The sequence below is a fragment of the Columba livia genome, chromosome 26 (genome assembly GCF_036013475.1).
Source record: "Columba livia isolate bColLiv1 breed racing homer chromosome 26, bColLiv1.pat.W.v2, whole genome shotgun sequence".
NCBI lineage: Eukaryota > Metazoa > Chordata > Aves > Columbiformes > Columbidae > Columba > Columba livia.
In genome coordinates this window covers 367,500-387,440 of record NC_088627.1, presented here as the reverse complement: position 1 = coordinate 387,440, position 19,941 = coordinate 367,500, and the positions used below count along the sequence as shown (strand labels likewise).

The following is a 19,941-nucleotide window of genomic DNA, read 5'->3' as shown; positions in this document are numbered from 1 at the left end:
GCCAGGTTTTAGTTAGTTTAGTTTAGTTTAGTCCCGCACCAGCGCTGTGGTGCTGGTGGCTCTGCTGGACGCCGCTCCGGCTGAGGACAGCCTGGCCGAGCTCTCTCAAGCCGTATCTTCTGTGCTGTTCTTTTCCTTAACTCATGTCTGGCAGCTCTCCAGGACACATTATTGCCTTACTCGTGGGTTTAGGGTTTACCTAATGCACTAGGACGCTGCCTCCTCTCTTCTGCTGTCTTGCTTTCTCCCAAGCCTGCTTCTCACACCCACAAATATCTGTTTTGGTTTCCAGCAGCAGGAATTTCATTTTAGTCGTTCACCATCTTCAGACACAACAGGAGGTGTAACGCTGAGCATCCATAGACCCACGGCCTCTGCTCCTCGTGTATTGTTATGCGGCTCAGGCAGTGCCAGAAGACACCACCCGGCCACGGTGCCCGGCGCGTCCGTTCCTCTGGGCGCACGTTGAAGGACATCTCTTCTGATCAACGAGGAGAACCCGGCAATAACAATCCATAAAACTAAACTGCATTAAGGAACCCTCTCGACTCATCTTCCCATATCTAATTAATTTAATGTTACTAACTAGCCCTGTCATCCATCCTTTTCAGGTTTTATTACAAGCTTTTTTTAATGGAGTTGGAAGGAAAATTGACTCTCCCTTGGTGGGGCTGACGTGTTAACTATCAGTCCCAAGAAAAGTTATATACTCAGTACAAAGGAAAATAAATTGGGAAAAGAGGAGGAAAAGCAGAAAGACCAAATGAAATCTCATATTGGAGAACAATTTCCATGCCCGCACTGCCACATCAACCCAATTTGAGCGTCTGATTTGCTCAAAGCCCGCCAAGAGCAGGCCAAGAGGTGAGCTGCCTCCTAACCACATCAGCCCTGTCTCTCCTACAGGCCTGATGACACCAACGCCTGAAAACCACAGAAGCAACGGAGGGTTCCCAAGGGCGCGGAGCTGACAGCAGAATTTCCTCGCTGACTTGAACTGCACCAATCAACAACTATTTCTTCAGAGAGGTTTGTGCCTCCTGGCTTTTGTCTCCATGTTCTGCTCTCATCTACATCATCTCCCACACACTGAGGTCCTGCACTCCAAGGAACATGAGCCTGGTTGCAATAATGTGGCTCCAGAACTCCCAGAAATCTCAGGACAAGGCTGCCTGCCCTGGGGACACCAGCAGATACCAGACCGGAGAGGTTCTTGCTGGCAGAGACCCCAGCGCCCCGCGCTCCTGCCTCGCTCAAGCTGGACAAAGCCTCATTGCTCACCCCGGTGTAAGATGTACTCTCCCAATTCCATCACCTTTGAATTGCTCAGACGTTTAGCCATTCCTCAGAGCTCTCAAGGGCTCACACACTTTTGCCTAAGAATATTGATGGGGCTGTTCCACTCCTAGGCCGAAGTACCTCTGGAAAGTTTGCTGACCTCTGCTTCACCAGCTTTCTTCAGCTGGAAAGCTCTCTCCACTGCCCAAATTGGCCTCGTACCGGCTCTTTTGTTAATGCAGCTTCCCCTGTCACCTCTCTGAAGAGCACACTTACCTGCTCTATTAATCTCTGCAAGTTGCATTCACCTTCTGTGTGCAGCTTGTTAAAAATGGATCCGTTGGTGCTTTTATTGATTTCAGGCGCTATTACCACTAATCGCCATCCCTGGAAATGGATTTCACGCTGGTTGTGCTGAACCCGTTCCCCTCTCCGCACGCCCGGGGCGGATGGCAGGGGGTCTCTCCCCCCGGCGCCTGCACATCTGCACATTGAAGCCGTTTCTTGTTGAGGATCCGTGCTGGAGGTGCAGCCTGAGCACCAGCTTGGCACTGGTGTGAACTGGGAGCAGCACCACACAGGAGGAGATGTGGGTGCAGGACAGTGGGACCAGCACCTCCAATAAACACCCAGTGGCTGATTGGCTTTGATTTGCTTGGTGAGGAAATGGTGCAGTCTTGGAAGGAGGGATTTATTCCTGCTTTCTCATTTCCAAACATCCCAGCTCAACAGGCAGTGAGGCTTGGAACCTTTTTGTCTGCATCCCTGCTAAAGCAACAGCAGCACCGGTGTGTCTGGAAAGGAGGCGGAGAGCAATGGTAAAGATGGAAATCAAAGAGGAGCTTCTTCCAAACACCATGGGCTGGGCTGAGGGCAATCTGAAGGAGCTGTTCAGAGGGGCAGAAAAATCCTAGCGACCTCCATAGCCATCCCTAGCCTGGGAATCAGAGCCAGGATTAAACCCAGTGGCTATACACAGATCCCCATATCTTGCTGCTTGGGTGTCTTGGGGACCACCCTGGTATTTTAAGGTCCTGGAGTGAGAACAGCAGCAAGTCCTGGGGCATCTCCACTTTGGAGAGCAAACTGCAGAGACGGCATCGTGTGCTGACGTTTAAATATTAACGAGTCAATAGCCATTAAATCCTAATAAACACCGAGATGCAAACCACTACATCTGGGAAACGGATAGGATGATTAGTGCGGTGGGGGCTCAACTGCAGCAGCGTTTGCCGGGCTGTGTTTGGTTGGGCTGAGTCGCGCTCGGCCTGGACAGAAGGAGCCGGGGAGCCGGTCTGAGCCTCCAGCCCCTCCTGCGCACACGAGCGTCCTCTTCCCAACCTTCCCCGCGCATCTGCAGCCCCAGGGAGCAGACCTCACCTCTCCGAAACGCCAAGGACGGGTGCCACGGGGAGCAACACAAAAGCTGTGTTTGCACAGCTCAAAGAGAAGAAAGCGACTACGCATTATATCGGCAATAGACGTCAGTGACTAAAAACAAGCTCCAATTTCTAACTGTTGATTTTCAATAAAAATAAAGGCTGAATACTACCAAGCCTGGGTAACCTGCAGGCAAGCTGACAGACCCAATCAGTTTGGTTTCCTTTAAACATCGTGGTACCTGAGAGTCTAAGCAGTCTCACCTTCTCATTACAGAACAGACCCTTGTTAGAAGTGGATTTCCCACTTGTAAGAGCGCCCCTACATCTTGGGATAGACGAGAAGCAAGTCAAGGTCAGACGTTTTCCAGCGCAGGAGCCCCTTATCCCGCAGGTGCTTGAATATTTACAGCATTTCTCACAGTATTTCTCATCCCTGGTGTTTCTGTCCAGCCCAGATGTAAATGACTGAAGTAACAACACTACCACCATTTCCCCTGGAAGGTGATTCCATGGTCTAACAGACTTTGCCATTAATTTGTTTTTCCCCCTTCCTGACAGCTGAAATTTGATGCAGTTTAATTTCATCCTGGTATGTTAAGGTATGAAGAGAAATGAGAAACACCACAGCAGCAGAGCAGAGTGCCTGAGAGGGCACAAGGACCCTGGCCAAGGACCCAGAGGGACCAGGGCAGGATGGAACTAGGGAGTGACGGATCCTGTGGCAGCCCCAGAGCTGTCCCCAGCCTGGGGCAGCATGTCTGATAGCCCATCTCTGTCTTCTCCCCAGTCTCCCTTTTGCCCATAAACTGGAATAACAAGCACCCCCGCTGAGGCTGTGACCGAAGAGACGCTCCCAGCAACCCCTGCCCGGGTGGGAGACACAGAAACCCACATAATCCTACATGAAAATTAATCTCTTCTGAACTCAGGGGAGAAAAGTTCAGGGTGTTGTAACTGTAACAGAGCACGTTCCTCCTTCCCTAATCAGGATACGTTATTGGGGAGCGATTAAAAAGAACTCAGGGGTAATTAAAGGTAATTAAATGCTCTCAGCAGGGAGCGAGATGCTCGTGGGATGCTGTAGGTCTGACAGGCAGAGCTGCCTGCCCTGCACGTCTGCCCTCCGGGAAGGTCTGAGAGCACCGGGGATGGGGTGCGGGAAACGCGCCCCCAGCTCTGCCCCAGGGATCGGGGCTCCCACAAACCAGGCGGGATCCAGGGCTCAGGGCCAGGCAGGATCAGGCCCTTGGTTTGCCCGGCTGGGACATCTTTGTCACTGGAAAAGGTGGGGAAGGGGCTCAGCGAGAGCTGTGGTCTGCGCCCATAGCCTGACTGAGAGGACTGTCCGCAAATGTCACAGGATGAAACCACCCCACCTGCAGCAGTTCAAACACAAACAGGACCCTGGAGGGCAACAAAGCAACTGGTGGGACTGGAAAACAACTGGCTGCACATGAGGGTTCAGCCTGAAGAGCTAAAGCTTTCCCAAAAGGCAGCATCCCTCTCCAGCAGCGTTCGCCCTCCCTGGGTTATCGGGAAAGGCCGACAGCTGCAGACTTGTGCCACATTCCTCGTTAGACACGCAGGAACTTTCATCAGTACCCACTTACGGTTTTAAATGTAATCCAACCACATCGGAATGTGTAACAATAGGTGGAGCTAGAACTACTGTCAGCTCACAAGAAAGAGCAAAGGGACATGCTAACGCTGGATCCACACGCCTGTGACCCCCTCACGACCCCCTCACCACTTCTGCACCAACCTGTGCTGAGCAGGGCCAAGGCAGAGGAGGGGGGAGCATTGCCCCGCTTCCTGCACCTTCTGGTTGCTCCTACAGCCACTCTTATAACTACCTGACCATGCTCAGGAGGGCAGCTGGTCCCTGCTGCTGCGTGTCCCACGCTGCCCAGGCAGCCCGGCACCGCCACCTCCACGGGAGAAAGAGGGAAGGTGGCCAAAGGCCTCTCCAAAAGGTGGCCAAAGGCATCTGCAAAGTCTATCGGTGCACAAAGCACTTTTCCCAGCCACAAAATGCAGCCACCTCTGAGGTGACTCACAGCAACGGCAGCGGAAACATTTAGCACAGGTCAAAGAAGATATCTCAATTGTCCTGGACAAAGAGCTTGAAATACAGATATGAAACAAACCATGAAGAAATAAACTACAGGGAGTAGTGCAAGAAACATCAAGGACAGTAGCGTACCTTTCTCTTCTCCTCCTTGTGCTGCTGCTCCCCCGTGGGGTGTCCATCTGCTCCCCCGTGGGGTGTCCATCTGCTCCCCCGTGGGGTGCCCATCTGCTCCCCCAGGGTCACAGGACCCTAACTGTCACCGTGGACCATCTCACAGGGCTGGGTGGTTTCCGCACACGTGCTGGTCCTTTCAGGCTTTCCCCTTCCAGTCATGCTACAAAATGAGTCTCTCTTCAACACTTCATTATAAAGTGGTCAAAATTACAGGCAAAACTGGATCCCGCAGCTCGTTGACTGCTCCGACTTTTGTGGACACAAATCTGTGCATGTTAGCATCAAGAAAAGGTTAAATTCCTAAGTGAGCTAGTAATTACATTTTTACTGTGGTTTAAAAAGGCCATTTGAGGCCCTACAGAGCAAACATTTTCCCTTTTAATGACACCGTAATAGATTAAGAGGGACCTGTCTCCCAGCAAACATTAAACAAAGGAGGCTGATTACCCTGGTGACCAGAGCAGTTGATCCCCTGTGCACAGTTGTTCACGGAGGCACCGGCACAACCAGCTGCGGGAGCTGGGGCACAGATGTGGCACAGGCAGGTCGGCACAAGTTCCCTTCGCCGCCCCCGCTCGTCTCCAAACAGCCACCTCGGAAAGTGCAGCTGTGCCAGGAAAAGAGAAAACAGAAGGTGCTTTTGGGGTGGGCAGAGGTGCTACTGCAGATGTTTCGGTTGTTGCAGGATTTTGTCAGGGAGGGGGAACGCAAGGGAGAGACAGTGGGGGAAAGGAAATTTTTATCAAGCTTCAAAAGAAGCAAATGGTCGCAATGGAAAGGAAAGCGCACCCGGGACAGCTCTGGTGGGAGCAGGATTAGCCCTGATCTTATAAAGGTTTTAAGTGCTCCCTGCTCTGCCACCGCACCGCTGCCAAAACCGCAGGGTGTGCAGTACCGGCGCGGGTGCTCTGCGCGCGGCCGGGTGCTGGCGGGTGTCTGCCCGTTACTGTGGCCAGAGGAGGGTCCCAGGAGCTTGGGACTGTTCCCCACCAGCACCACCAGTGCTTTGCTCCAGGATGGGCACCCGGCCGGGATGGTCCCTGCACTGTCACCATCCCAGGAGGCTCAGCGGGCACCTGGGATGTCCCATGACATGAGCCACCTCCAGCCGGGACCGGAGGGAGGACACAGTGCAGAGGGACGCCAGCCCGGCTGGGGCTCATCGACGGAGCCGCCTCCAGGACAAGCTCCTGCGGCTGGCAGGGTGGAAATCTGCCTGGTGAGCTCCAGTAAAAGCAGCAGCAGGGGCCCGGCCAGCCCCTGCCAAGCAAACATGTTCCAATAAACTGCAGCTTCTCAGCTCCAAACTTTACAAGATGTTTCTTTCAGACCTTCATTAAGACCTTCTGTTGTCCCCCCCACGTCAAGGCTCAGATGCCATCGCCTGCAGCCATCGCTCCAGCCCCATTCCTGCTGCCCACGGGGATGCAGATGTTGGCACATCTGCCACGGGTGACACAGAAGAGCCCAAAAAGCTTGCGGGTAACACACAGCGGGTCACACAGACACCAGCCCCGTAGGAATCAGACCTTGCAGCTCCTTGCAGCACACTGAGCTTTGCAAAAGCAGTTTGGGTTTTTGGGGAGGGGGAAGGCCAGGGAAAAAGAACTCGAAAACGTCTGGTTTCGACACTGCGCAGCGTTGTGTTAGTTCCCTTTTGATGGTAGTTTCTGTTTTGGTTGAGAAATATTTTGTGGTCTGACGCAAACCCCACTCTGTGCAAAGCGCCAATGTCAACATGAAGCTCTGTGAGCTCCTCAACGGGGAAGGTTTAGAATTACAGAACGAAAAAAAAGCAGCAGCACTTCCTGGCCTCACCTCTTCCTTCCCAGAGACTTACAATGTTTCCGCTCTCCTTTCCCTATGGAACGAGTCACATTTGGGGTCTCAGGTGTCCCAGCTCCCAAGCTCACAGCAGTGCCCGGAGCCGCTCAGCTCCCGCTCGGGATCTCGTCCCGGGACAAGACCCTGGCAGGTTTTCCTTGCAAAATCACTCCTCCTGTTGCCCGAGCAGACACCTTCCCCCGGCACGGCGGCCGCGGCCGGCCGGGCTGCCCGGAGTCACCGAATTAGTGCTGGAAAAACCGTGGGTCAAGAGAAGAACAGCATTTTGAGCACAGAAAAATGCAGCCCTCAACCGCTTCCTCTGGCCAACTAATGCAGCGCTGCGAATTAAGCTTCCATCTACCCATCTCACACCGTCTCCTTGGCCAGCAGTTTGCTGCCCGCCCGTCTGCAGTCATTAGCCAGCCTTCCCCTGCACGGAGGCGCCTCTGGAAGCCGCGAGACTGGGCAAGGACGGGCTCGCCAACAGCTTCAGCTTCTGGATCTCAGCAATATGTTCCATTTCAGCCAGAGAAACCAAGGGAGGGCTTTGCCAAACTGTCTGTCTGGAGGGCAGCACATGTGTGGTTTCTTAATGCATTTATGCCCCACCTTCACATTTGCTCTTGCTATAGCTGCATGGAAGGGGAAAATCTATATGTTCACGTGCATTTTTATGTATCTGAGTGCCTCCATCTAGGTTTGGTATTGCTTCTGCCTGCATGGATGTGTTTCAGGCTTACTGGAGGGAGTGAGGCTGTTTATTTGTGTCTGTTTGTGTATCTGCATTCTGGCTGTTTATTGGTATGGGCTGCGTTTCCCTCCACATATGTCTCTGTGGCTACGTGCCTGATTGCGTAGGAGAGCTTCCCGTGGCTTTTTGGTGCCATTCCCAGGCAGCTCCAACAGCAAAACACACACTCTGCAGTGGGAAATTATTAGACAGTGACGTAAAAGAGGGAAAGCACTGAGAAATGGTGACTTTGCAGAGAAAACCGAGTTTCCTGGAAGGTCCCAGGGAGCAGGTGAGATGTTGGGGAGGGAATGCGAGGTTGCACAAGAGGCACCCATGGCCAAGCAGGGTGAAAGGGAGGACCGTGGGGATGGAAACGCGTTGCAGGTGTCCCTCTGGATGCCTTTTAACCTGCTTCTCATTCTCATGGGTTTAGAGGGACGTTTCCCACTCACCTTTGGTTTTGGCATCTAAACCAAGAAGCGTGTGGGGCAGCAAAGCCGTGCGGCCCAGAGGAGCGCCGTGACCGTGCTGGTGTCCCGCAGCCAGCACGGGGCTCTGCCCCGCGGAAGGGCCCTCCAGCTCCTCCCATGGCGACTCCAAATGCAGCAGCTTCCCAGAAAACCACCTTGAACCTCCAGCTCTGCAGTTCAGACACTGACCCAGGACAGGAACACAGCAAACCCTGGGCTGTGCTGACCCCAGGAGATAAGCCCTTGGTGCTTCTGCACTTTAGGAGCCACTTTCCCCAGCCTGATGCAGACCCAGCAGCCCCATCCTGCACCCATCTCCCACCAGGCAGTTCTGAACCCACCTTGGGGTGGAGGCACCAGCTTCCACCAACCCAAAAGCTCCTTGTTTCCCAGGGGTCTGTATATGAACCTTCCCTGGCCCTGAGCTCTTGCCCTCCCTCATTGCTGTGACCTGTGGAACACCTGAGGTGTGCCTGCCCTTGCTAACAAGGGTTAATTACTTAATTAACCTTCAGCCTCCTGCCAGGCTGGGCAGCTCCTCCCAGCTCTGATGGACTTACCAGAGGGTTTCTGGTTCCTTTGGGTCCCTAATGCCAGTCTCACGTGGTCCCTCCATGCTGTGTTCTGGGCTTGTCCACCACTCGTGACCGAATGTTTGTTTCCCGGGGGCCTCTTTGCACATGAGTGTGCAAAACGTGCCCACCCGCCTGTGCACCCTGCCAAAGGCACCACCCGCACCCTCCATGTGGGCTCAGCCCCGTAGCAGAGAGGTTCCCCTTCCATGAAGGGACTGGGCACCCACCGCCTCTCCGGGCAACCTGGGCCAGTGTCTCACTCTCAGGTTCAAGCGTTCCTCACGTCCCATGAGGTTTCTCTCCCACCCACAGCACAGAGCGACCCACGGGCCACCGTGCAGAAGCATCACTTGGGTTATCTCCATGACAAAGGTCTCCAGGGTCCCATCTATGACACCCAGGACCCCTCTTTGCTTAATTCCTTTAACAAATCTTCCCTGTGCATCTTGGTGGAAAGAGCCCAGAGATAATAACAGCAGATATGTGTTGACCTGTGGGATTCCTGGAGTGATCAAAATGTCAGATAACAGAATAAATCTTTCTCATGGGCTGGGGATTAAATCAGAGAGTGTTAGCTGCTGCAGCTTCTTATTTATTTCTGTTATCTTAAATTGCATTTCCCTTCCCCCACGAAGCGCGCCCGCTGCCTACAGCTGTAAATTACTGCAAACCCTTATGGTAACTTTAGACACTGAGTCTCTTAACCTTGCAAAAACCTCTTGTTTCCCTTAATGGTCTCCGAAAGCTCTCAGGAAAGAGAAACTAAAAAGGGGAATATGATTCGATAGTAAGTGTGTACCTCGGCATTGCACAAGTGACCGAGTCTGAAAATCACCTAAAATGCTCCGTGTTTAAGTCCTGGCTGTTTCATTGACCGGCTTCATGACCTTGGATGCAGCTTTTCGTCTCTGCTGCACCCAGCCCTTCTGCAGCGCGGCTCGCGGGGCTGGGGCCGGGCCGAGCGAGCTGAGGACGCGGCTCTCGGGTGAGCCCGATCCCTCTTCAAGCTGCGTTAAATGTGCCACGGAGCGAGGAGAGACGAGCTGCTCCATACTCCCCCTTGTTTTTAAACGCCATCCATTTAAGGATGGTGAAAGCCTGAGGTGCTCACATGCCGTTTCGTTAGAGGACGATTGCTCTACCGCGGTCAAGGTCAAAGCCAGCCCTGCAAGCCCACCCACTGCTCTGGAGGGGTCAGGTCTGCGGAGTGAAGTTCATGGTCCATCCTGTGCCGGGGAGGCGACGCTCACTCACAAAATAGCGCTGGCACCCGGCGGAGCGTCAGGAGCTTCCACACCAACGGCAACGTGGCTGCTTTGGGACTGAAAGTCCTCCCGTGGGCTTCTTCACCTCCTGGGACTGGATGGAAAAATGTCACTTGGCCATTGACCTTGAAGTGCAGAGGATCCAGCACGTGGAGAGGTGGATTCAGCACGTGGAGAGATGGGTCCAGCACGTGGAGAGATGGGTCCAGCACGTGGAGAGATGGGTCCAGCACGTGGAGAGATGGGTCCAGCACGTGGACAGGTGGGTCCAGCACGTGGACAGGTGGGTCCAGCACACGGAGACATGGTTCCAGCACTCAGAGATGCGACTCCAGCACCATTACATTACCGTGGAAGGGCAGACTGAGCACCCGTTATTGGCCATCGGAGGTTTCCCATTGACTCAAAGGGTTTTGGACTGCTCAGGGAGGGGATGATCAGTTATCTGTTAACGTGCAGGAACATCTGAGACCACAGACAAATCACCAATAAAAGCTGTTCTGTCCCTTCCAGCGGGAACACCTTCCCTGTCCCCTAAACCTCAAAGACACAACACCAAGAGCAAAGTTAAATGATTAATTTGTATTTCAAAACATGCGTCCTGAGAAAAACATCGTATTTTCTAGAAAATTCTTCTGGCAGCCGAGGCCCTGAGAGCTCTTGGGGAGCTCGTGTGGGTTGACCGAAAGTGCTTGAACATCTGTGTGCAGACACTTTACAGATTTTTTTGTTAGCCTCCCTATTTGAAATTCTCTCCAAACTTCCTGAGCAGGATTTTCTTGTCCAACTGTTTGTATTTTATATCCACGCTGAAATATTGCTTTATAAATAGCAAGAGCTTTATCTTGACTCTAACCAGCAACCTCAACTTAAAGCTAAATGCATAATTTACTGCAAATTAAACTTAATGGGACTGGAATAATTATGTTGACTTTTGGAAGTACTTAAGGATAAATACATGATTAGATATTTTGCACACCGTGAGGAAATATTTATTTCGAAATACAAATTCTTCTCATTGAGCCTTTTGATGGAACATTCAGAGGTGACACTACCAGCATGTAGATTACGGTCCCATTGAGGCTCCTTCCCGCGTGCGCCGCCCTGGCGGGACGGGAAGGGCCTGGCGCGGCGGTGTCTGCGCGGCCGGGGGGCACGGGCGCCCCGCCCAGCCCGGACGGGCTCTGAGCCCCCGCTCCCCGTGCCCCTCGCCGCAGCGCCGGGGCAGCGCCGCAGAGCCGGGCTGTGCCACGGTCACCCAACCAGGGACCCTCCACATACTTCTTTCCAAAAAATGAATGAAGCAACATCAGTACTACCTCATATTTTCTCCCCAGGGGATTTGGGTTGCATAGAAATGGCTCAATTGAAGAGCTGATTTTCTTTTTTTCTCTTGCAAGCCTGAGGGGAGACCTTCTGATCTCTGAACTGCCTAAAGGAGCTTGGAGCCAGGGGGGTCGGGCTCTGCTCCCCAGGAACAAGCACCAGGAGCAGAGGAAACAGCCTCAAGTTGCGCCAGGGGAGGTTGAGGTTGGATTTAGGAACAATTTCTTCCCCAAAGGGCTGTGGGGCATTGGAACAGGCTGCCCAGGGCAGTGCTGGAGTCACCAGCCCTGGAGGGTTGGACAGACGGACAGGAGGTTCTCAGGACATGGGGCAGGGACAGGGCTGGGTTATGGGTGGACTCGATGAGCTTGAGGGTCTCTTCCAACTGAAATGATTCTGTGTCACTCACCAAGACACACTGATGAGCCAGAGCCGGGACAGGAGGGACATCTCCATGGGACAGCTCAACGGGATGGAGACCTGGACTCCTGGTCCAGTTCCGCAGGACGGTGCTGGTGACCTGCTGGCTCTCCTGGGCTGAGCCTCTTGGAGATGTTGCAGGGACGAAGGAAGGAAAGTTATGCCACCCACCCCCCGAGCTGTCCCCAGTCTCCACCACCCTTGTCCCATAGAATCAGCTCCTTTTTTTACCTTAATGGGGCAGAAGCGTTAATTTACGGTCCCTGCTGTTTCTCTGGTCATTACGGAGCAGCTGATGGAATGATGGATTTCGTAAAACCAGGGGGAAGATTTTTTCATCATTAGTGGCGAGTGTCCAACCAGCTGTGGCTGAAACACAGCTGGAAAGAGCGAGGCTCCGGCTCCGGCTCCAGCTCTGGCTCCAGCTCTGGCGGGGAGGAGGGCACCGGGCACCAAGGAAACCAAGCGTGGGTGTGGGTGGAGGAGCCGCCGGGTTGGTGGCCGGCCCGGGTGTTGGCTGCAGGGGCGCGGACGCTTGGAGCCACGCAGCAATAAACTTGCAGAAGGCTCTTTCCTTTGCCAGAGATGCAGATTGATCAGATGCTTTCCAGTTGGGGTCGGGGTTTTCTTGCACAGTCACCACCACGGGTAGCAAGGGGGAGGGGACAGGAACAGCAGGGGGACACTGTGGGGACACTGAGGGGACACAGGGGTGCTGGAAGCCGCTCCAGCACAGAGACCCTCCCCAAGCAGTGACAACGTCCCCACCCCGCTCTCCAGGACAGCACAGGGAGCTTGGGGACACCGAGGTCACCCCAGGGACACCCCTGCCGAGGGCTGACCCCCCCGATGTGTGCCCAGAGGCCCCCACCCAGTGCAGTTCCTGATTTTAATTTGCATTATCCCCCTTTTTATTATTTATTGGTAAAATGTAATTAACGCATCCTTCACAAACCTTAATTAAAGATGAGAAACAGTCCTGACAAGTCAATTAGATTTTTTTTTTCCCTCCATTGGTCTCCATTAAATTAAGACTCAAGTGTTACTGGAAGTGTTTAATATCACATTTAACTGAAGGCTGCTGTGTAATAAATAAATCACCGAAGACAATGCAGGAGCTTTCTTCTCCTGAAGGCTTTTCTTACAATAGGATTTCACTTTCCAGCTGGGAAATGCACCGACAGCATTGGTTTCTTCTTCCCCGCAAGAGCTTTTCCAGCAGTGGAAAACTTCCACCAGAAGCACCACGTGGACTCGTGGTGTCGGGTTGGTTGGCAGGTCTCGTCCAACCCAAGGTCTCCCCATTAACCCACAGCAAAGCTCTGCGAGCACAGGCAACCCCATCTGGGCGGCGCGATGGGCGAACGCGGCTCCTCCGTGCCATGGAGGTTTTGGAATTTGGCCCTGCAAACGTACTTTCCAAAAACACCATTGAAAAGCAAGATACGGGTGATACAAAGGTCTGTTCTGCATCTTTTCTGCAGCTGCCTGGTGGCACCTGCATCGGGGCTCTCCCAGGACAGCTCCCGGGCCACGGCCAGCACAAGAAATCCAGAGGCCATCACAAACTTGGAACATTTATTTATGCAACTGATTTTTCTTCAAAAGAAAGGCAAAAATCATAATAATAAACCAGTTAACAACAGCTGGGCGTGCGTGGCACAACCCACCGCAGCCGCGTCCCCTCAGCCCCGCTGCTCCATCCCCTCGCGGCACCGCCGGCCCCTTGGGCAGCAGCGCGCGGTGCTGCCGGCTCCCAGGGCCGCTTCTGCACGCAGACAAAACTGCTCCACTTTGGTGTTTTTCTCAGGTTTTAATTCTTTTTTCCTTTTTTTTTCTTTTTGTTGTGGTTTTGTTTTTATTAAAAAGGAAAAAAAAAGCACCACTCCAAGCTGTAATACCAATAAACATCATCCATCTTAAGAACAGTATTTATATTTTTATATATATATATATATTTCTATATATATATTTCTATGTACAGGATATCCTTGCCTCATGTCATATGAGCATCTCAGTAGGCGTTGGAGATCAGGTGGTTTTTATAGCACTTTGATTTCAAAGTCTGCCCTTCCAAATGATGCCCTAAAAACTCCGAGACACTGAGCAAGGAGATATATATAAAAAAAAATCTCACTTTTCAAACATATATACAGCTCCTCCAGTCTCTGTTGTCTCATTAGGACTAAATGGGGGTTCCACTTTCCTTTTTTTACCTTTCTGGCAGCACTTTCCCTGCAATGCGCTGCGGGATGCGCTGCGGGATGTGCTGCAGGGAGGATGCAGCTGGTCCAGGCTCTAGGGCTGGGATGAAGCCGCAGCATCACTGGAGCAACATCCCATCCCTGGGAATTCCAGTGGCTCAGCCCAGCTGTTTTCATACAAAACCAAACGATTTCTGCACCCACCAGACAGCACCTTCCCTGCAGCGCCCTAGGACAGCATGGACACACCTACAGACAGATGGAGATTGGGAGAATGGCACTAATTTATTCCGATGTGATGAGAGTACTGCTGTCACCAGGTACTGGTGTAACTGGACCATTTTGCAGGCCCTGGTGGGGTAAAAGGACTATTTAGTCACAAGACAGCATGGGCACACGGCAGAGTGAGACTGGGGGGGTGGAAAGGAAGGGGAATCATGTTGCATAGCCCTTAGACCAAGGTATTGTCAGGCTGTGTGAATTTTTTGGTGAGGACACAGAAAAGTCAAGTGTCTGGGCAAAACCCTACGGTGCTGCCAAAATCCTCCTCACCACCCCAGGTGTTTACAAGGCAGCGGGTGGAACATCCTCCGAGAGAGAAGGAGCAGAGATTGATCTTGTTTCGTGCTCCGCCCCAGAAGGTGGATGGAAACAGCTCCTGGCTTTGCTCATCCGTTCCAGCTCTGTGGCCTTTGTGCTGCAGACGAGTCCAGCCAGACGACACCTTCCAGAGCCTGGAGCCACGGGGTGGATCTGAATTCACTGCCGGGAAGCCGCCCCTGCCCTGGGGAGATGGGGCTGAAGGACCGATGTGGGGTGAGGATGGAAGAGGAGGAGACGTGGCGAGAAATGAAGGACAGGAGGGATGACGATGTGGGATGATGAGTGATGGGGTGACCAACATGCAGCCTCCGGAGTACAGAGGACAGTTTCTCATCTGTCCTGCTCCATCCTCCAAAAAATGACTGTGAAGCAAAACCGACAGAAGTAACATCCCCTCGGTTCCTTGAGTCTCGGGGGCAGAATGCAGACCTGCATCCCTCTTGTTGCACCTGCTTAAGACCATTTGCAGGAGAGAAAACCCTGACCACAGCTTGATTACAAAACAGCCTCTCCCTTGGAAGCATAAAAACCTGTAATTATCACAATTTCAGATGGAAAAAGTGACATCTCACACCCACCTGCAGCAAGATGCAGCCAAACAAGTATCAGGTATTAATCACTGGCCCCATGTGCTTGTCCTCAGGTGGCACCGGGGGCGGGGGGACATCCCTGTGCCTGGCCCAGGTCACAGGCCAGCGCCAAACCCACCGTCCCGTGTCGCCAGCGCCAGCAGAACCCAGGCAGCACCGATGGGCAGCTGCGCGGGGCGGCATCCGGGAGGCGCACGGGATGGACCCGAGTTGTGAGGATTGTGTTTCTGGGCACCGAAGGTGTCTCCTCGTGCAGGTTCACAAAGGCGTGGTTAAAACGGATCCATGGGCTGGTGCCTTCGAACCAGCCCAGGAGGAATTAATTGCTACAGATGGAAGAGATGGTGCAGAGACGCCGGGGAACCGTCGCTTGACAAGCTTTGCACGGGCGCCAGGAGCGCGCTGGGTCGGTCCCTGCAGAGGGACAGCGCACCCTCCACGTCCCCGCTCTGTCATGGGCTGGATACACAGAGGGTCACAACTCGCAGAACAAAAGAAGCAAAGATCATGGTGCGAATGGGCAAAAACTCAAGAGCTCCTCTCCTGGTCTTCGCTCCGGCTCGGAGCGTGACCCCTCCATGGGAAAACCTCCCAGCAGCGCTCTGGGCTCCTTGAAAAAGCAGCATCAGCTCCACGCACAACTGAAAATCCAGCGTCTCTTCCCCAAATATCCACCCTTCCCTGCTGGGAAACGGCCTCGGCTCCTCTGCCCTCCTCCTCCTCCTCCTCCCGGCCTGGTCTCCAGGTGCTCCAGGGGCACCGGCAGCGCCGCATCCTGTGCACCCCGGCCCCGCGACCACGAGCCAGAGCGACGCAGGGACGGGACGAGTCGCAGCATCAGACCCAAAGATGCACTCGGGGCGGGAAGCAAAGATGGAGAGCGGAGGATGATGATGCATCCCCACATTTGTTTTTCTGGATCTGCCGGGTGTTCTCGTTGGGTCCTTTGCTGTTTCCACTCCTCACCTTCAGACAAGCGCGAGGTCCGAGCGCGGAACGCGCGGATGGGCCGTCCCTGCGCGAGCCCTGGCCGGGTGCTATCTGCTCTCCAGGGACTCCAGATATTCCAGCGCTATGTCGTAGCAGAAGTGATACTGCTCCTGTTCAGAGAGAGAACAGAGTGTTATGATCCCAGGTAGATTACAGGAGCTGCATGAAGTTTCCCTGGCTCCTGGTTTTAGAGCAAAGAGCAGTGAAATGGGGCTTGCAGAAGTTTTCTTGTCCATCCTTGTTCTGCTTCACATGACCCATTCTCGTGCTCTCCTGTCCTCATGCAACTCACAGCACAGAAAACTACAGGGGAGCTTGGACCTGGGCAGTGTCCACCCCATGAGATCTTCCTCCTCCGAGCATCCAACAAGACAAACCAGCCAGACTGGGGAGAAAAGTCCCGAATACTTCAGGTTTCCGATGCTGCTGCAAGTGCTGGGCCATTGTGGGAGCGTTCCAGGTGTGACAGCGGGCAGGGAAAGGGGACAGCCCACTGGGGGCCCAGGTGGGAGCGGGCAGCCGGGCTGCAGAGCGAGGAGCTGCCACAGCTCAGATTAAAGGCATGGAATGCTTTCTGGATTAAGAAAAGGGATTGTTTCCATTTATCGTCACAAAAATAAACCCCAAGACAAACTGAGGGGGAAGGAGCACAGGCAGCGGGAAACAGTGACACGCCAGCTGCTTGCAGCTCTTCACACCGGCTGAGGATCCTGCCTCCCAGTGACTCCAGTAGATGGGATTCCCAGAATAGATGGTTCGGGTTCATTTGAGGATGGAAGACGCTTGTCCTGATGTGAAATCTTGCCTGTTTTTAATACCTTTGCAGTTCAGCCCAGTGGGTCTGGTGGCTTCACGCTTGTCACATCATCTTCCCATTACCTCCATGCCTCCCTCTGCTCCTTGTCCCCTCCCTCACCTCCTCCTCTTCAATTCCTAATGCAAACCACATCCCCTCCTCAAAACCAGTTCATTTCAGAACTCAGGGATTTTATAATCTACATGAGGTAAACATTTCTGGCTGAGTTGCCTTTAAAACACCACGAGGCACCCGGATCCTCCAGCACAGGCACAGACCCTCGCCTGCTCCATCCCGTCCTGTTACCGAGCACCTGAAACAGGACACAGCCCCTTCCACCTCCGCCCTCCCCGCCACGGAACGCAGCTCCATCGCTGCCCCGAGCAGCATGTCCGCCAATTAATTTAACTCAAAACACAGTTCCCTTTCATATTTCCAACAGGAATTTGTCTGATTCCACCTCGGAGCTGCTCCCGGCACCGCGAGCCCTCCAAAGAGCTGCAATTACATCCTGTGAATTAATGCAAACCTGCCTTATTACTCCTGAGAATGGTTTCCGACAAGCCCAGTGCCAAGGACATGTCGGCACCGCGGAACAAAGGGAAGCCCAAGGCTCCTTCCAAGAGCTGCCCTTGCCTCCCTGCCTGTGCCAGGACACGCTCTGCGTGAGGGTGCCTGTCAGCATCAGGGTTTGGGATGGGAAAGGAGATTTCTGGGAGGTGAGCAACCCCGAGCACATCTCCTCCCTGCCGGGGGATGTGGGGGATCGGTGGTGTCTGGTCCTTACCAAGGTCTCCACCATATTTGGCTTGTAGTTGCGGAGCGTCTTTGCAGCATAGAAAACATCTGCCATGTTGTGACACTTGAGCATCTCCAGGATCATGGTGGAGGCACAGAAGGTGCCGCTCCGGCCACCTCCGTTCCTGGTGGGAAACATAGTGTTGGTGGTGAAAAGATGGCATTGCAGCATCTTCCTGCTCCTCTAGTTCCCCCCTTCTCCATTCTGTTGGGTAGCGCTGGCTGAAGGAACCATCCCATGACTTACCCAGCATAGAGCTTATAGAATTTCAGGATGGTTTGGGTTGAAGGACCTCCCCAGCCCCCCAGTCCCCCTGCCATGACAGGGACATCTTCACCAGCTCAGGGTGCTCAGAGCCCCGTCCAGCCTGGCCTGGGGTGTCTCAGGGATGGTTCATCCACCACCTCTCTGGGTACCTGGGCCAGGCTCTCACCACCCTCAGGGCAACAATTCCTTCCCCATGTCCAGCCTGAATCTCCCTCCTTTAGTTTAAAACCATCATCCCTTGTCCTGTCAGAACAGGTTTGGTTTGGTGACCACAAGGTAACTCATGTTGTGGGAGAGACAGAACAATCTGGGCACAAAGTCACCCCAGTGAGGACTTTTTAGAGGATTTCCAGGCAGGACTGTAAAGTCCAAGCTGGTGGCATCTCTCCCACGTCAGGCCCGCTTGTCTCCAACAGACACTCACAGGCAGTGCACCACTGTCCTGCCATCACCGCTCTCCTTCTGCCACCTCTCCACTTGCGCCAGGAGGTGCAGGAAGGATTTCTTGGAGTCTGGGGTGTCTCGATACGGCGACCACCGCAGGTACTGGAAATGCTGGACCATCAGGTGCCCCTCCTGCAACTAGAAAGGCAAATCTCATCATGGGCTGCCCTCGTTTGACTCCATCGGAGGTTTGATGGAGGGCAAGAGGGGTTTGCCACGCATTGATAGTAGAGCAAGAGAGGAAACCCCTTTCCTGATGCTTTAAGATGGATGGTTTGGGTCTCTCCTCCATAACAAATACTGTCCCACCACTCCATCCCACCCCAGGGGATGAGTTTTGTTGTGTCTGCTGTAAATCAGGAGGCTGATGAGAAGGTGGCACCCACGGAGCAGTGGAAGGACACCTTAATACCCTGGTAATCCAGTTAGTTTGAGACCTAAGCCGGTTAGCGGGCTCCAGGAGGAAGATTACATCCCCAAAGCTACATGAGGCCAGGCCTGGGGAGCAACTGGGCACACACAGACGTGTGAACCCCCCCGAGCACCCTTCACTGCCATGGAGCCAGACCCTCACCCGTGTGACGTTCTGGACTCGGAAGAGCCGGGACACGATGTCTTCATCCGCCGCTCCAGAAACGTACTCCACCTCCATGGGGCCGTACTGCTGGAGCCCCGGCTCGGGCCAGTACTGCAAACAGGGCTGCGGAGAGAAGAACGGCTCAGCGCGGCCGGGACAGGCACCGGGACGTGGGGAGAGGGGACCGTGCGCCAGCGGCAACGTTGAGGGGAATGGAAGGGATGGCACCGGACAACGAGAGGAGCCGCTGGCACAGGGGGTGGCCCCAAAATGAGAAGCCGCTCCCATCACACTTGTGCTCCAGCCCCTCAGCAGTGGCAGCAGCAATGGGGGACACCATTCCCTGTGTCCCCATGGCCAGGACATCCCAGCCGGCAGCGCAGGAGAGGGCTGGGGAGCACTCCTGTCCCCCGCTGCGCATCCAGCACTGATGGATGGCTCAGCCCAAAGGTCACGGATCTGATTGTTTTCTCACCGCGACGGCTGGGAAACCAGCATCGACACAAAATATATGATGTTTGTCACCACACTTTAACAGGGCATTTAGCATTTCAGGCCATCTAACAGCCTGGGCATAACTGCATGGCAAACGTGTTTGAGAAATAATTGGTTATTAATAGGGGCTATAAATCTCCTGGATCTCTAAGCCTTCTAGACTCAGAGCTACAATTTGGATATTAAAACCTCCTTCGGCAAGACATAGTTCAAGCGAGGGATATACCCTCTAAGTCACCTTTCCGAGCTGCCTGCTGTAAAGGTTGATTTATTACCTGTTGGTCCTAAACTGGTAAACATTTAAGATCCAGCTAACTACTGTAATGCACACCCCCCTGACGACCAGACATCCGGAGAGAGGCAGAGCTGAATAATGAAGAAAGATGGCAGGGTCCCCACTGGACGGTGCCGGGGGACAGCAAAGGGCCTTTGGAGCACGTGGCACCCGCTCAGCACAGAGAAACACGTGGGCGCGCTCCATAGCGCTGTGGTGTCCAACATTCATATATATATATATAGAAATAAACACCAGCGTATTTACACAGCAGTCGGTACCAGTGCTGCATCCATCTGCATCCTTGTGACGAATGGTGCAACTGCCGTTTTGGGTCATTTACATCGAGTATCTGAGCTCAACTCACAAAATAACCCAGCT

General features: G+C 53.7%; 1 protein-coding gene and 1 long non-coding RNA gene across 9 annotated transcripts in view; both read right to left on the bottom strand.

Moving 5' to 3' along the window:
- Nucleotides 1–8,105, bottom strand: part of LOC110364142 (uncharacterized) — a 38,205-nt gene extending 30,100 nt beyond the window's left edge. For 2 of the 4 annotated variants that reach the window (XR_010468117.1, XR_010468119.1), the window contains exons 1-2: nt 7,918–8,095; nt 4,864–5,512 (exon numbers count right to left, since the gene is read on the bottom strand). This is a non-coding gene — a long non-coding RNA (uncharacterized LOC110364142). Of the gene's footprint in view, nt 1–4,863; nt 5,513–7,917 lie in introns of all 4 variants that reach the window. The other 2 variants (XR_010468115.1, XR_010468116.1) reach the window with 2 other exon arrangements.
- A 4,980-nt stretch (nt 8,106–13,085) lies between these two features.
- Nucleotides 13,086–19,941, bottom strand: part of PTPRU (protein tyrosine phosphatase receptor type U) — a 47,688-nt gene continuing 40,832 nt past the window's right edge. For all 5 annotated transcript variants that reach the window (XM_065041356.1, XM_065041352.1, XM_065041353.1 and 2 more), the window contains 4 exons: nt 18,789–18,914; nt 18,195–18,352; nt 17,492–17,627; nt 13,086–16,018 (listed from right to left, as the gene is read on the bottom strand). In XM_065041356.1, coding sequence (XP_064897428.1) covers nt 15,956–16,018; nt 17,492–17,627; nt 18,195–18,352; nt 18,789–18,914 — 483 coding nt within the window. In that variant the 3' untranslated portion in view covers nt 13,086–15,955. The remainder of the gene's footprint in view (nt 16,019–17,491; nt 17,628–18,194; nt 18,353–18,788; nt 18,915–19,941) is intronic.